This window comes from Chanos chanos, chromosome 6, assembly GCF_902362185.1.
Source record: "Chanos chanos chromosome 6, fChaCha1.1, whole genome shotgun sequence".
Lineage (NCBI taxonomy): Eukaryota > Metazoa > Chordata > Actinopteri > Gonorynchiformes > Chanidae > Chanos > Chanos chanos.
In genome coordinates this window covers 30,919,353-30,935,491 of record NC_044500.1, presented here as the reverse complement: position 1 = coordinate 30,935,491, position 16,139 = coordinate 30,919,353, and the positions used below count along the sequence as shown (strand labels likewise).

Genomic DNA, 16,139 nt, shown 5'->3' with positions numbered 1-16,139 from the left:
ACAAATACAGTAGACATCATAATAAAACCACACATCCATGTAGTCGTAACAGTCAATTTAGCATTTACAATTTACAGTTGTCAACCTAAAGATGTAAAATGTGCTGATATACCTTACGCTAGCCATGATACTCACTCAGATCCTTTCACCGCGGCATTTCTTTTCCCGGTAAAAAGGCACTCATTGCAGGACCGCCAGCTGATGAGGCTGGCAGTGTCATCGTCTGTCCCTACGGATATAAACACAACTACACTGGAACTAGTCAAAAAATAAATAAACGGTTCCTAATCAAATAAAGGAATAAACAGTATACGTTCCACATTTAAAAAGACAAAACACAATGAAAAGCGCTCAAATAAAACAACTCTATGATAGCTAGCTACTTAGGTCATAAGCTAAAACACGATTACGCCACTAACATCAACGTACAAAGACTTCTAACATTTAACTAACGTTTACATAGCGTTAAAAAGATTCCTGGCGACTATACATATATACACATAGACAAATATTTTTAGTAATTTTAACACAGCTTCTTACACTTGAAAATAGGATCGTCCGCCATCTTCTCAGCCACAACTGACTGCGTCAGAAACACCCCCTTTTCCCATGTGGCCTTATGGGATTGAAAAGTGTCCAGTGCTCGCATACTTCGTTTTTCCAACGGAAGTACTATGTTATCCGGGTACTATTCACATACTACTCTATGCATACTATGTATTTGGACGTACTACTAATGGTGGCGTACTGTTTTGACGTACTATTTAGTACGTTAGTATGCGGTTTTGGACACAGCAATAGACTGTAACATTAGCGTGCCAGCAACGATTAGCATTAGCGTAACATTAGCATGTAACTATTAGTTCTCCAGCCTACTTGACACTGGCACGTTACTGAACTACTTCATTATAAACATTCCCTCAATTCAACCATACTTCACACCGTGTATTACCAAACATACATCTCTCAACCATACTCTCTCCAACATACCACTCTGTTCAATCATTCAACTGACATTCGAGCGATCAGCGCCCGCCATTTTAAACATGGAAACTGGGCAAAACTCATGTCCAGCTACGATCAAATTCAGTGTCTCTGCATGTTACAGTTAAAAACTAAGGCTTTACTCTAATGTAGTACTATTGTCTGTTGTCAGGGTTCTGTTTATAGTCAGTTTAACCCTTGGGAATGTGAAAATACAAATTAGGTCATAAGCACTCTCTCTCTTGCGCACTCGCATGCACTCATCACGTACTGACTTCTTCTGCTGCTCTACTGGCATCAGCTCGTGATGCTCTAGTATGGTGCAAAGAGCAGCATCAGCTGGAATAAAATAATCACATATCCCAGTAAAAGGCATAATAATAGAATAATACAGGTAAGTGACAAAGCAATTGAATTGTGTTTTTTTAAGACCTTAGTTTAAAAACTCTGGGGATGGGTGGCTGGGGGTGGGCTACTAAAATCCCTTCAGAATATAAAATCAGGACACCCATGACCTCATGTACACAAAATCTGAAATGAATCCATTGAACCATCTAGGGGCACTACACCCGAGATGTGTGAAGAAGCCACTCTTTCTGTTCCCAGATGGTGGCGCTATACCAGGGTGTCACTCTGAGCATGTGGATATCATCGTAACCATCATAACCAATAACCTGTGAAGTTTGAGCTGTATCAAGCAACACATGGAGAATTTATGACATATTCCTGTTTGTGTGGCGAGACATATAAATTCATCATTTTGCCATTTCAACACCGTGCAAGATATCAAATAATAACTTTGCAATTTAAAATCTGCAACATCTTGACATCACATATAGCAAATCTGACATTAATCCGATGAACCGTCTAAGGAGGAGACAGTCAAAGTGTAACACATGTCAAAATGCACCAAATCCAAAATAACTCTTTTCTTGTTGCCCATGGTTAATACAATGTAATTGCAAATTTGTTCATCTTGAGGAGACACACATGCCTACAAAATTTGGTGCATGTAGGTGAAGCTACACGCCAGACACAAGACTCGATGTCATATGCGGGTGTTATGGAGTCCCTGGGCCACACCTTGGGCCAAACTTCTGTCCCTAAGTAACTGTCACAAGCGCTGATGTGTATGTCAAATTTTCATGAGTTTTTGCCCATGGGAACCACTTCAAAAATGGCCAAGGCCTGAAGAAAAAAATTATAATAATAAATATAGCAGCAAGCAGCGATGAGGAGGTCTAGCAGTCTAGTAGGACTTAGTCAACATGGCTACTTGATCTGATCATGTTAAAAGTGTGGCTGTAAGCACTGATAGCAAGTTTTATGTCAGTTTACCAAAAATTGGGTGTAACTGATATATTAGCTCACATCCTGTTTGGGTTGTTTGCCTTTGATTTGGCTGTATGGATGAACACTGCACTTACTTCATAGTGGGAGTAGCAAAATAACTGTTTCAGCAACATCTTATCCATGATAGTTTGGGATATATTGACTTTGAAATCACCTAACAATGTAAAACAAAACAATAACTGTTATAAGCTGAAAAGTTATAAGCAAAATTACATTTCCTCCGTGGTATAGCATTATTTAGTGGTCAAAAGATATCTAAATGCGTATTTGCTCACTGTGGTATCCCTATTCACCAAATGGCTCAAGATTGGACATCCTAAAGGGAACCGGGTACCAAATATCAACCAAGTTTAGTGTCAACACATCAAAGCGCTGCTGAAATACGACCTTACATCCTGTTTGGTGGATTCATAGCCGATTTTGATGCACTATAACAGATGAACGCTTTCGAAAATCAAAAATCCATCTGATAACTTTCATGAAGCTTGGTCCAAGGATCATCTATGGCAAATTTGATGATGGTTGGACAACATTTGTGGCCTGTGAAAATTTTCATAATTTTTCTCTGAAGAAAAAAAATAGTCACCATATCTATTAGGTAGACGTTACAATTTGTCATGTTTCATCTTGGGATCTCCCAAAATATCACCTGACACAACAATCGCTTTTGTTAAGAGAAACACAAACACTTCTTTTTGCTTATGCAGCACCCCCCAGTGGTCAAATGACACAAATTTTTTTACACATCCTCAGCTAGGTGTCTCGAGTCCATATACCAAGTTTGGTATCAATACATCAAAGCGTTGTGAGATATACCATTACCCCCTGTTTGGCGGCTTCGCTGCTGATTTTGATTGTCTGTAATGGGTGAATGCTTTTGTAAATCAAAACGATAACAAATACCTTTTTTGAGGCTTGGTCTGAAGATCATCTGTGCCAATTTTGGGGACAAAATTTGTGGCCTGTAAAAAATTTTTAAACTTTTTCATGAAATCCAGTATGACGGAAATTGACGTCATGGTGTGAGTTGAACCTGGCTTGATCCAAGAAACATAATGGTGCCTCATTTTGAAAATCAGGGTATATGGTTCAAAAGTTACTTATGTAAACGCACCTCCAACTTTGACCCATTGGTGGCGCTAGAGCGCTCAAGTCACAAACATGAAACTTGGTGAAAAGAATCAAGGGACTCTACCCAGTCAATGTGTCAAATTTCACAACTTTTTACCATAAGGTTCTAGAAGCTGCCATGGACACCCTAGCCAGAAGAAAAAGAAAAAGATGATGGAGAGTGATAATGGGGCATTTTTGAGGCTACATATATATATATATATATATATATGGGCTGAATCGGTGCCATTTGCATGTTGCAACTTTTCAAAATTAAACTTCATTCTTTATCTTTTTTCATCACTGTAACTAATAACACACGTTTAACTATTCAAAATGTGTAATGGTCCATCTCAGGCCATTTTATTTATTTTCTACATGGTTTCTAAATGGAAGATGGTTGCATTTTTCTCAGTCCTGTTACCAAAACTCTTCCAGCTGTTTAAATATCAGTTAAAAGTCATGCCAACTAGTTTCTTTGTTTTTCCCTCACTAAAGTGGGTATTTTAAATAAATAATTGGTTACATGTTCAAGAAAACATATGTCTGTGGTTAGAAAGTCACAGCATAAGCAGGTGGAATGTTTTGGGTTTTTTTTTATAAAACACAAAGACCCCAACCTCAACTGTTAAACAGTTGTTTAACAGTTGGAACAAACATAATTGAAAAATAAGTGGTTTAACTTATTTATAAAAATAAACAAAAAACAGTTAAGTCACAGGAATGAACTTTGGGCAACGGGAATGAGCACTGAGTAACAGGAATGAGTGCTTGTGTGTGTGAGAACAACTGGATGTCACAGAACTTTCTTCAGTTAAACAAAGATAAAACAGAGGTGACTATATTTGGAAAAAAAGACCTTAGTCTAAATAGCAACATAGAAGTAGTAACAACTGTGTGTGCATGCTTTTGTATGAGTGTGTGTGTGGAGAGAGAGAGAGAGAACATGTGAGTATCACTCTTCCCCCTGCAGCATGTGTGTCTGGCTCCTGCTTCTGCACAGTATGGGTTCTCCATATTCCTCTACAAAAGGCAAGAAAGACAACAAATACAAAAAGCTCACCATATTAAACATGTCTTCAGACCTCTACATTGACTAACAGTACTCTGCCTAGTGCTCTGAATGTCAAAGTGAAGAAATTCAAGCAAGTGTGGGTAAGCGATGGGAGTAACTATGACTCTCTTAAGGTAGCCAAATGCTTCGTCATCTAATTAGTGACACGCATGAATGGATTAATGAGATTCCCACTGTCCCTACCCACTATCCAGCTAAACCACAGGGAAACAGGACTGAAAGTAACAGGACTGAGTTTTTAGCATATCATTAGCAAGTACATGAAATGTAGTCGCATTGCATGAATTCTAATACCATGAGAACACCTTCAAGTGGTTTACCAAAACTATGTTTAAAAAAAAACATAACATCTAAGAAATAATTTAGGTAGCAGCACTGAACGTTGAGATTGATATTCTCAGTCATACTTACAATATGATCAAAAATACAGAAAATAGAGTGAACATACTTATTCTCTTCCCACAGTCTTCAGGACACTCAAATGATGCTATGTCCTGTTGATCATGTGACTTGTGGAATATCCCAAATTTTTAGAGGGGGAGTGTGTCACTGTAACAGGATGGTGAAAACCCGGGGACATGACTAAAATGTGTATTTTAACTAATGTTACGAATTTCCGAGGAGAAAATGTATTTTATGTTTAAATTGAAAATAGAGTCACACAGTAATACAAAAAAAATTTCATTCTGAAGGATTCTAATCATTATATTTCATGGTGAAGTGTAGTGTTACAGAGTGGGGCCGGGCTAAAATCCTGTTTTTTCAGTGTTCTAGATAGTTTTTGTTAAGGTATTATGTGATCTTTGTATCTTCAAATTGCAATTAGGACAAAGTGCAGGACACTTTGCTTGACAATATAATGTATTATACAGATACTTTTCATGCATATTTATGCATGTAATGTCCTGGGGATGGAAAAGGCACTGATTCGGCGGAATGGCCCATACACACACACACACACACATATATATATATAGAAACCAAAGAAAAAAACTTCTGGCATTTTGTTAAACAACTGATAACTGAACTAAAAGGCCTCATAGCAACAGAGTGACTGTAATGTAAAAAGCATTTACATTACATTTACATTTATTCACTTTGCAGACGCTTTTCTCCAAAGCGACTTCCAATACAGGTAGAGTACAAATCCAAGAAATCAGCCATTGAGGAGCTGATTGCTGCCTAAACACCACTGCTAAGACAAATCAGCATTATTATTATTATAATCAACATTATTTACATAGACACTACATTTACAAAAATGCTACATGAAACACATCAAAATTGTCCTCACAGTGTTTTACCATTTTAAAAGGTCATTTTTAACTGTACATCATCAAAGCTACGTGTATGCTTCACACACGATTACTTTAAAGCTTGTTACATTTCAAGGAGTCATAAGACAAAAGGCCCTCAGCACAAATTAAAGTTCAAAAAACAATTATTTAAGAGCTGGTCACATGCTACTCCTGAAAATGCATCTCAACACCATATTCTTGAATATTTCAACTCATCATTCCTACCAACAACATAGTTATGAGGTTTCAATATCTTCCTCAAACACTGAGCATTTTTAATCTGTTGTCTATTGGATTTGAGATACAAAGAGAAGAACAGTTTGAATTAGACACCTCTCTCAGGTCTAATTTAAGCATGTATCCCTTGTGCACCATTTTTAAAGGACACGTGCTTAACACAGGGAAAAGCATTGCTTATCAGTTGTCACACAAGAAGTACAACGTTTTTGCCCATTTAACCAGCAACGTAACTTCATAAAACTAACTGGATTACAAGCAGGCAAATTGGTAGCAGGCTCATGGCTATCACGTATTAGCTTTGGGTAGCTTCATAAGTGATTTTCCTTGGCCAGTTCAGACCATTCCCTCCAGAGAGCTGAGCTTGGTGTGGTCCTCAGCCTCAAACTGAGAGGCCTGGAGGCCACAGAGTTCCTGGTACTCCTGCAGAATCTTCACCACATCAGTGTGGCCAAACTGCATGGCATCATCCAGAGCTATGTTCCCCCACCTAGCATAACCAAAAGGCAGTATTACTAAACACAGGAAGATTCATATTCAAAGTGAAGAAGAGGTATCAATGGAAAAACCAGAGCTTAAAAATGTGGTTTTCCTACCTGTCCTTCACAAAAGGGTTCACTTTGCATGTCTGAGTCAAAAACAGCACTGTATCAACATGACCTAAGCACATAAAAATAATTACATTACCATGATGCTGTTGAGACCTTCTATAGAATTCACACTACAGTACACTGAAGAGCATTAAAAATGCATCTACCCTCTGCTGCGGCTACATGGAGGGCTGTGCGGGAATCATAGTCCTTCACCTCCATGTCCATTGACGAGAGAGCAAACCTGAGAGAAAACAAGCATGTGTATCTCAAAAAACAATAAGTGAGTGTCCCACCAGCACAGCATGCAATATCACTAGACCAATACTAGAACAAAGAACTTGAAAGCTATAGACCCACAAAAGATATTAAATTACCTCCTCAGGGCAGAGACATCTCCACTGTGTGCTGCAAAGATCAGGTTTACCACTGATTTGTTCTACACAGACAATTGAGAAACGAATTAGGTGAGGGGGAAAGAAAAGAACGATTTAGTGCACTGCTTTAGTGAATATCATCAAATAAATGGAACAAGAAATCTTACTGTTGTGTCAGGTATGGACTTACCCTGTCATCACCTGACTGTCTGCGAGGGTCCTTTTTCCTAACAAAGTGCCTCAGATTGTCGTAGTTGTGGAAGTTGAACGTAGACACCAGCTCCTGACAACAAAGCGCTGAGTAAGTCTGCATTGTAGGATAACTATTTGTGACCTAATACTTATGTTTTCAGGTCATTTAAAACTGAACTCAGTTCTGTGAATGGGTTGGTGTACTAACCTTTAGAATGATGAGTTTCAAATTGCCCCCACAATAAATCAAGTTCTGACATGCTACCTTCACTATAACAGCCAAAAACCCAATTTTTTTTTTTGCTTACTTGACAGAAGTGTATTCCCCTGATGCTGTTGCCGACCTTATCTAATGGTGGGGACCAACACATCACCCCCATCACATTGGGCACAACCAATAGCACTGCTCCTGATACACCTGACTTTGCCGGTAAGCCCACCTATGCACAGGAATAGGAAATGTTAAGTGAAACCTTAAATAAATATGACTTCAATAAATATGGCTTGTTCAACTGAAACAAGTTATTGAGACATTTACGACTCCTTGCGAAGTTCTTTGTTGAATGCAGTGGGTATTTTGTGAGTTGTATATAAATCACAGTCCGACTTCATTAACCTGCTGCATCTGAGTCCACTTTGCTATTTCCTGTAATCTGTGAGAGTGAATCATCTGCATCCATGATGCTGGCGACACTTACATGAAAAGCGAACTGGCCAGAGAAGTCATACATGCCACAGGAGTGCATGAGGCTCAGGGTGTTCCTCACTGCCTCTGCACTCAGGACTCTTTCCCCTGTGATGGGGCAGATCCCACCATTGGCCAGCGTGGCTGCTATGACACTGCCCGACTCACAAGTCACCTCTAAGGAGCAAAGCTTAAAGAGACCGGAAAAATCTAAATAAAATTTTTCAGATCACCAAAAATACAGAATATAATGTGAAAAAATATTAGATGTGAAAACTTGAAAAATAAAACTGCCTTAAACTATCACAAAGCATAATACAGATGTATGTATTGTAGTTGCTGAATTGATAGTGTGTAGAGGTCGACTGATTATTGGCCTGGCCAGTTATCGGAGCTGATATTCAGTATTTTTCCGATTATCAGTATTGGTACTTTTTTTGTTGTTTTATCCAATTGCCGATTAAATAAATTCATTTTAAAAAGCGTTACTTTGGCTCTGATGCAGCCGCCTCGCTCTGTCTGTTGTCACCACTCTGTGGTCTAGAGTAATGTCCTGCTTACAGCACTATCTGATTGATTATATGTCACGAGTAATAGCCTATCAACACTGAGGGCTACTGTGTCACACACAGGCACAGACGAACACATTTGCAGACTAGAGCTCAACTGAGCTGTGTTTCGAAGGCGAGACAGCAGATGTTGCCAAAGTTGCAATAAACATCACAACCCTCTATGCTGAAGTTGCAAAAACCCCAGTTTCCCAGTTACACAGAAAATGCGCGAATAATGCACTTTGTTACAGTGATATACGGTTAACCATAACGAGATAAGTTTATTTATGTAGCGATAGCTATACCTTTAAGTTACATTGGTGCCACTGCAACTGGAACATATTTTAGCGAACGCAACATTACTCACCCGTATGAGTTGGTGTTTTTACATGTTATAGGTAGCCAAAGGTCAAAATAACGTAAGCTATTGTTGAGTCTCGTAGAGTTAACTTGAATAAGATAGCAAACATCAACAAGTTCCTTTGTTGATCCATAATTTAGCCAGCTGACTGGTGGGAAAATTGACGTTATTTCTTGCACATCACTTACCAGGGCCAGTCATATTCTCAGTCTCAACCCATGACTACCAGTAACTTTACTGAAGTGTGTCCTGAAGCTGTCTCTGACCCTGCTTCCTGTTTCTTGTAGAGAGGTGCAGAGTATTGTTGTTAGAGATTTTAGACGTAATGGAACTGCATCGAAGGCCTGTGTTAATCCATGCATGGACTGCATGGCTGGTGTAGAGTTGTCAGAGTTGAAAAGTCACTTCTATTTATTTATTCATTTATTTAAATTTTCAGTCAACTTTATAAGAAATGCTGCTGGGAGCTCCCTGCACTTTTTGTTTTCAGATAATGTTGAAAAGTTCTCTTTTAATTAAACATATGTTTAAAGGCATTTCAACGAAGTTTGAGTTGGAGTTTGTGTTATTCTAAATTTTGACACCAAGATTTTCATTTTTACTGCAAATGTATATTGGTTCCAAATATTGGTTATAGGTCTCCATGATTGCTAATAATCGGTATAGGTATTGGCCCTGAAAAAAAATGTCAGTTGACCCCTAATAGAGCGTATAATTTGTGTTTTATGAAAGGATAAATATATCACACATGCAACGATTTATAAGATGTTTATGAAACATAATGTTTATGTTTATAAAACATAATGACCAACCTGGAAGTAGAAGTCTAGTGCATCTATCATATCTGCACCTTCAGGAAAACACTGGAAAAGAAAATCAGACAAAAGTCAAAAGTAAGCAGAATGTTTAGGCAATGCTTTCTTCAACACATCAGCACAGCTTGACTATTTATGAGGATCAGTTTGACTTAGTGAAAGCCCTGGCTTGCAAAAGACCATTTTGAAACTTACCTTTTTCTCTTTAAGATAGTAGCCTATAGCAAAATTTCTGTCCCCAGTTTCCTTCTCCGACTGGAACCTATGAACACGGCAGTTACAAAACACAGAATTAAAAGGTGACCAATCAGTGAGCAAAACAGCATTTTTCAACAGTGTGAATGAGCACCATGTCTGACTCACGTTGCATTGCTGAAACCCACATACTCTCTCCCTGACATTTCCTTCACAAAGTCCATCATCTGGGAAACCAATAAAGTCATTTTGTTTAGCAGAAAACCCATTATCTAATCATTTAATCATTGCATAATCAAGAATATAAAGTTTATCGGATGGAAAAATATATGGAGAGAAGAATGAGAGTATCTGTTCAAATGGCAATATCTGTTTTAATACTTACGTAGTCAAACCTCTCAGCTTTGTTTGATCCTGGCTAAGGGGAAAAAGGTAAGACTTTATTTTAAAATAAAAGCATTTATTTTAAATAAGTGAATAAATAATGAAATAAAGACAAAACAATGAAAGGTAATATAATAATGAAGCAAACAAAAGGACATGCAAAGAGATAAGCCAAATTATCTAATACGGTATTAAGACATGTAATTAATTCAAAAGAGGACTCTAGATCTGTTGATTTCCACACAGCGCTAATGTGGAAAAAGAGCAGATGTAGATAAGCAATCAGCTAGAAACACAGGGGCCCCTCCTGCCCAGATAGTACTAGAGCACTGTAATAAATATCACTGCCAACTTCATTAATGAAGATCCCAGTTGTCTTATTAAGTCTCAGTAAAATTATGAGCTCTAACAAGACCAGCCAAAGAGTATCATCCCTGTGACTGAACTCAAAGGTCACATAATGCATTTTAATCTTCCTCGAAGCCATAGCCAATGCTGTTTCATGTATAGCCTAGCTTAGAGGGTCTGAAATTATAGTTATATTATGCCTTCATTAGAAAGGCATATTAAGCTACAGCTGACTACTAATGCATGCTATCAGAAAAGGTTGGAAATTTGCTGAAAAAGTTTTTGTAATTCCATGCCCTTAAGGACATATATTTTTATTTGTCCCTCTACAAGCACACAAAATATTATCACAAACTCTTGTCATGAGGAGCCCTTGAGAGAGTATTTTTAATTGGAGTCCAGTACAGCATGTCTGATTTGGCCACTGATCAACAGGCTCTTGGTTAATTTAATTAGTGGTATCTGTTCTCAGCTGGACTGCAGATTGTCAGGTGGGTGCCCAACACCGAAGTTGGGAAATATGGCTCTAGTCCTCTGAGTCAACCTTCTATGTTTAGCTTGCAACCAATTTGTTTTGGAATAACCCTCCCAACTCAGCCCGTTCTAATATTTTTTCATTCTTGCTGTATTTTTATACTATCCCCCTATGAGCTAAAACCATGCATACTTTAAAAAAAAAAGAAGTAATTGGTCAGTAATTGGTCATATAGACGCATTTCTACACAAACCCCTTGATTAACACCGCCCATCCCACTCACTACAAACACACCCACATATTAACACATCCATGCAATCACACACAGTCACAACGCAGGACCAAAGTCAAGCAAAACTAAAGCACATGTGATATACAATGGCTTTGCCAGCATCTTTTTTCCGGTTCAAAGGCCCTTAGATGACCTGAATTCTACTTTAACCTAAGACTACGTCAGCATGCGTATATTTGCTTATGACTAAGTTTGCTTTGGTCTTTTGAGTGTTTACAGAGATTCTGTTTAACTCTGCCAAAATCATAGAGCACCCTAAATATTTTCAACAGATATAATTAAATATTAAAATATTCAACTCCAATACATTTAGCACACTGCACTACTCATGCATGTACTGGACAATCAAACACCGGTAATTTGTGCACAAAATAAAATGAGATTTTTTTAACAAATCTCTCACTGTAAACAGTCTTCGTAGTAACAACACATTTTACTATACATCACAGTGGTTGCTTAATTGACAGACAGTTCTATCTCCACTAATGCTGACAGCTGTAACAGGGACTCACAGGGAGACATACAGTAGGAAGACACATGTTTAATGTTTAGATTTGACGTCACTCAAACTCAGGGGTGTCTGTTTACCTTGATAAGAGAGCTGATGACAATTGCTCCAGCATTGACCATTGGATTGTGAGGTTTATCTAAGCATTGAAAACATGTCAAATACGCACAAGAAAGACAAAGTAAATACATTCAGAGGCACAGGGAAATAAATAATTAAACAGGGAAATGTGTAGCTGCCCTGTGATGGACTGGCGACCTGTCCAGGGTGTTTCCCTGCCTTTTGCCCAATGAGCACTGGGACAGGCTCCAGCACCCCCCGCAACCCTAATTAGGATAAGCTGCTTTGAAAATGAGTAAGTGAGTGAGAGAAATGTGTAGCATGCATGTCAGCACATAATTAACCATTACAGAGTTACCTAATCTTTATCAAGACACCCTTTATTTAGTCTGATTCAATAGGTTATCTGGCTTCTTGAAATTCAAAGACAATTCAGCAGAAGAAAGATATTCCTTTCCATTAAACTGTGCACTTGTTAATTTTCACTTCAGATAGTTGCAGTTATGGTGTAATGGTAACAGAAACCAAAGGATATGTTTTGGCTGTGAAACCCTCTTCCCAGTGACCAGAGAGCTACGAGTTTGACTCCTAAGCATGATGTCTCTCTACCAATGTTCTTTTGAGTGACTAAGGCAAACTAAGGGTTGCTACAGTGGTGCCTTACCTCTAAATTGCTCTGGTTCAGAGCATCAGCTAAATGGGTAAATGTAAATTTACATATAGTATGCTTATAGTATATCTCAAACAAATAGTATTGAAAGTAAACTGCATGGATTCTTCGCAAAAAGCTTGTATTTTATTGAGCTTTGTAAGTGCAGTGTAAAGTAGATATACTGATGGATCACTCACTCACCATCCTCATTGAGAGACAGCTTGTTGAACTTAAGTCCACTGGGCTCCTTTCCCACATATTGGTGTACATGTTCTGACCCAGCCTCATGCACAGCAATGGCATATTCCATTGGCTTCACACATGACTGCAGGCAGAATGGCACCTTAGTGTCTCCCACTGAGTGCCTATTAAGAGATTTCTTTTTTCACTTAATGACTATTTTTAAAGAGTTAACTGAATACATAATCCTTCATTTTATCTTCCCTTTACCTTTGTCCATCTACTGTGCAGAGTGAAACACCCCATAAGTCAGGTCTAAACTTGGCAAGATGTGGAATGTAGTCTGCCACCTGAAACAAGATATGCATATATAGTCTATACGTGACCTCATTTCCGTATAAGTCAAAGGTGTTTGAGCTAAGAGTGACATTGCACGACAGGCACCAAAGCAGACAAGCCAAATTTCAATGAAGATTGTTTTTCTTTATCTGTCAGCATTAAAAAAAGAAATGCAGTTCAGGCCAGTGAACCTTTTCCAGTACCCACAGCATTGTGATTTTGATTCTTGATTATAATGGCTCTCTACCACTGTGCCTTCAAAAGTTGCAAAAACATCACAGTAAATGAGAAAAACTTATACCTGTCCATCATTCTGTTCTTTAGCATTGTTGTAGATTTGGTTGATGATGTTCACAAAGCTCCCAAATTCAGGTATAATAAATTTCTTTCGAAAGGCCTGGGTCAGTAAGACAATGTTTCCACCAGCACACCTATGACACAGGCAACACTATATATTAAAAACTGAATCGTGAAAAACACTGACTCAATTTTAATGAATCCCAATATTTTGCATTATATCAATTTAAATACTAGTAGACAAATAAAATATTCATTTTTTGAGTCGTTTGACATAATAGACACAGCTTTAGCACTACGTCTTAAATGTAAAGAAACTTCTTGTAAAACAGTCATCATATTCAGATCTGCTATCCATACATAGAGTGCTACAGAACTTGTGAAAAGTGCCTGATAACCAAACAGTGGATAATGCTATTGTGGCAGCTTTATCTTATTATTTTATAATCCATGTTTGGTACAGCTCCTAATGACACAGCTGTGTCCATGTGCTGTTTAGGAATTGGAGAGAAAGTATAATTAGAGGTGTTAGCATTCTCTCATAGCTGAAATATTTCTATGGTTATTACAGCCAATGGCCTGCATGATAAACGCACAGTTCTATGCCTGCATATTTTCTAAAATCATGTTAAATTGAGGAGTTAAGTACTTAAAGTAGTTACAGTGTTTATTTCCAAAGGGTATTAAAGATATTAAAGTACATCTTTATTCAGAACAAAAGTGATAAGATATTAAACTCAACCAGACTAAAGATATTTTAACATTGTTGTATACTAAGCTTTCCCTGGTGATAAAAACCTGGCAAAACTTCAACTTTCCGATAACAATCTCTGTTTGCCATTTCGAAACTCTGCACATGTCCTTCGGCGTGGCTCAAATTCCTTCAGTGATGTCCACAATAGGCTAAGGCCTTGCTAGAAAGCCATTGGCCTTGGCTCTGCATGTGTGTGTGTGTGTGTGTGTGTGTGTGTGTGTGTGTGAGAGAGAGAGAGAGAGAGGGAAACTGTGTATGTCTGAGAGAACCAAAGCAGCTGTCAGTGATCACTCTTTCCAGCATATCTGTGACACTCTGCTCAGATGCACAAGAAATATGAGCACAGCCACAGATACAAAGCCTCTTACACATAGTCACATTCACTATCACTTCTCACTAAAATAATTTACTGAGGCGAGCGTTTTCAGCTAAGAAAAAAGAGACTGTGTAAGTTGTAAAGCTGAACTGATGTTCGCTGTCTGTGAAGTCCTCAAAAGGTCATGGCAAAAATAGCTCCTCTCTGTCAAGACTTGCTGTGTATGAAGAAAGACTGAGATACACTGAGTATGAGTGAACAAGAGGCACATCAATTTTATAGGTATAGGACTCACTTTCTGAAAAGTTCTCGGTCCATCATAACTTCGCCGACAGATTCCTGCACTGCCTGACGCAGTTTCCTCATGCAGTCCCGCAATCGTGGATCAGAAGTCAACAGACCGGTGCTTTTCAGGGCCTGAAAAGCAAAGAGTCAGTGCTCCTTCCACATCCTTAATTCTGCATACATGTGCATATCACAATGTCTTACAAGAGCAGAAATACTACAAGTTTGCATTCCTTTGAAATTCATCACAAGGATATACTGTGTCCACCCGCAGCTGAGTTGTGTTGCAGGCATCTATTTTGACAGGCTGAATTTAAACTTTGTGAGAAATGGAAATTATCATGATACATACCAACAGACCAAAGTGTCGAATGTCTGAAACAATATGAGTGTTTCAAGAAGCAAACAGAATTTGGACTGAATAGATTTGAAATTGCAGACACATAATCAAACAAATCCATTTCCTCAGTTTAAGAAACCAAACACAACTGCAATGCTGGTACTCTTGTGGGGCATATTGACCTATTTGGTCTTGTTGAACACGACAGCAACACTGGTGAACCGATTGCCTGTTAGATAGCATTGATGCACTGTTTGCTGATGTAATCTCTGCATAGTTTACATGAGTCTGTGTGTGTTACAATGAGAATATTTTGATGTGTTATCACTCACAGAAATAAAATAGGAGACTGGAACTTTCTCCTCTCCCTCAGTGATGGTGTAGAAAAGAACATCTTCCAATCCTGTGAATCCTTCAGCTCTTTTCAGTTCCTTCCTACATCTGTGAAATCATACTTTTACGTCGAGTGTAGCATAAAACCGCTATGGATTAAACTTTCTAATATTATGTACAGGTATGTAACAAGGTGCAAAATTATTGCTACTGTTGTGGGAGAACAGTTGAACTCACAATTTTGATGAATGGTCAACAGAAGATACCAACTCCTTGTTGTGCCGTTCCGGGGTGGGTAAACCTGTACTATACGACCTTCTGGGTTTTGATCGGTTCGATACGTCTATCTGATACCTTCCCAATACAGATTTTTTTGCCACGTCTTTTACAAGATATTCTGCTATCCAAAAGTTGGCTGTGGTTAAACGTAAAGTTTTTAAACAGTGCATTATTGCACTATACACATGTGGATACAGAGGGTAAAAACAAGAACGCGATTTGGTTGTCGGAAATGGTCTCTCTTCTCTGACTGGAATCAACAGGCAGATGCCCGCCTCGTGCGACTAGTGATCAAGACTATTCACCCGCAGCTGTTCCACCTAAGGGCAGAAGGGACTTTAAAACCGTGACGTACACTTGTTTTCTGCAGTGACGAGTCACGGCACAGACACCGTTGACGAGAAGTCATGACAACTACAGGATCAGCTGCGCAAATTTATATACAAGTATTTGGCTGTGACTACTATGTCTAGT

At 38.4% G+C, this 16,139-nt stretch overlaps 1 protein-coding gene across 1 annotated transcript; it reads right to left on the bottom strand.

Annotated features, from left to right (window-relative positions):
- Positions 1 to 5,554: 5,554 nt before the first annotated feature.
- gls2b (glutaminase 2b (liver, mitochondrial)) lies at positions 5,555 to 15,961 on the bottom strand. The gene is made up of 18 exons (XM_030776186.1): positions 15,624 to 15,961; positions 15,386 to 15,494; positions 14,724 to 14,845; positions 13,363 to 13,492; positions 12,993 to 13,072; positions 12,744 to 12,907; positions 11,911 to 11,969; positions 10,209 to 10,241; positions 9,992 to 10,050; positions 9,824 to 9,890; positions 9,626 to 9,676; positions 7,915 to 8,091; positions 7,525 to 7,656; positions 7,215 to 7,307; positions 7,025 to 7,086; positions 6,815 to 6,891; positions 6,654 to 6,717; positions 5,555 to 6,547 (listed from the first exon to the last, which is right to left on the bottom strand). The coding sequence occupies exons 1-18, from the start codon at positions 15,833 to 15,835 to the stop codon at positions 6,394 to 6,396; spliced, it is 1,845 nt and encodes a 614-aa protein (XP_030632046.1). The 5' UTR covers positions 15,836 to 15,961; the 3' UTR covers positions 5,555 to 6,393.
- Positions 15,962 to 16,139: the final 178 nt, after the last annotated feature.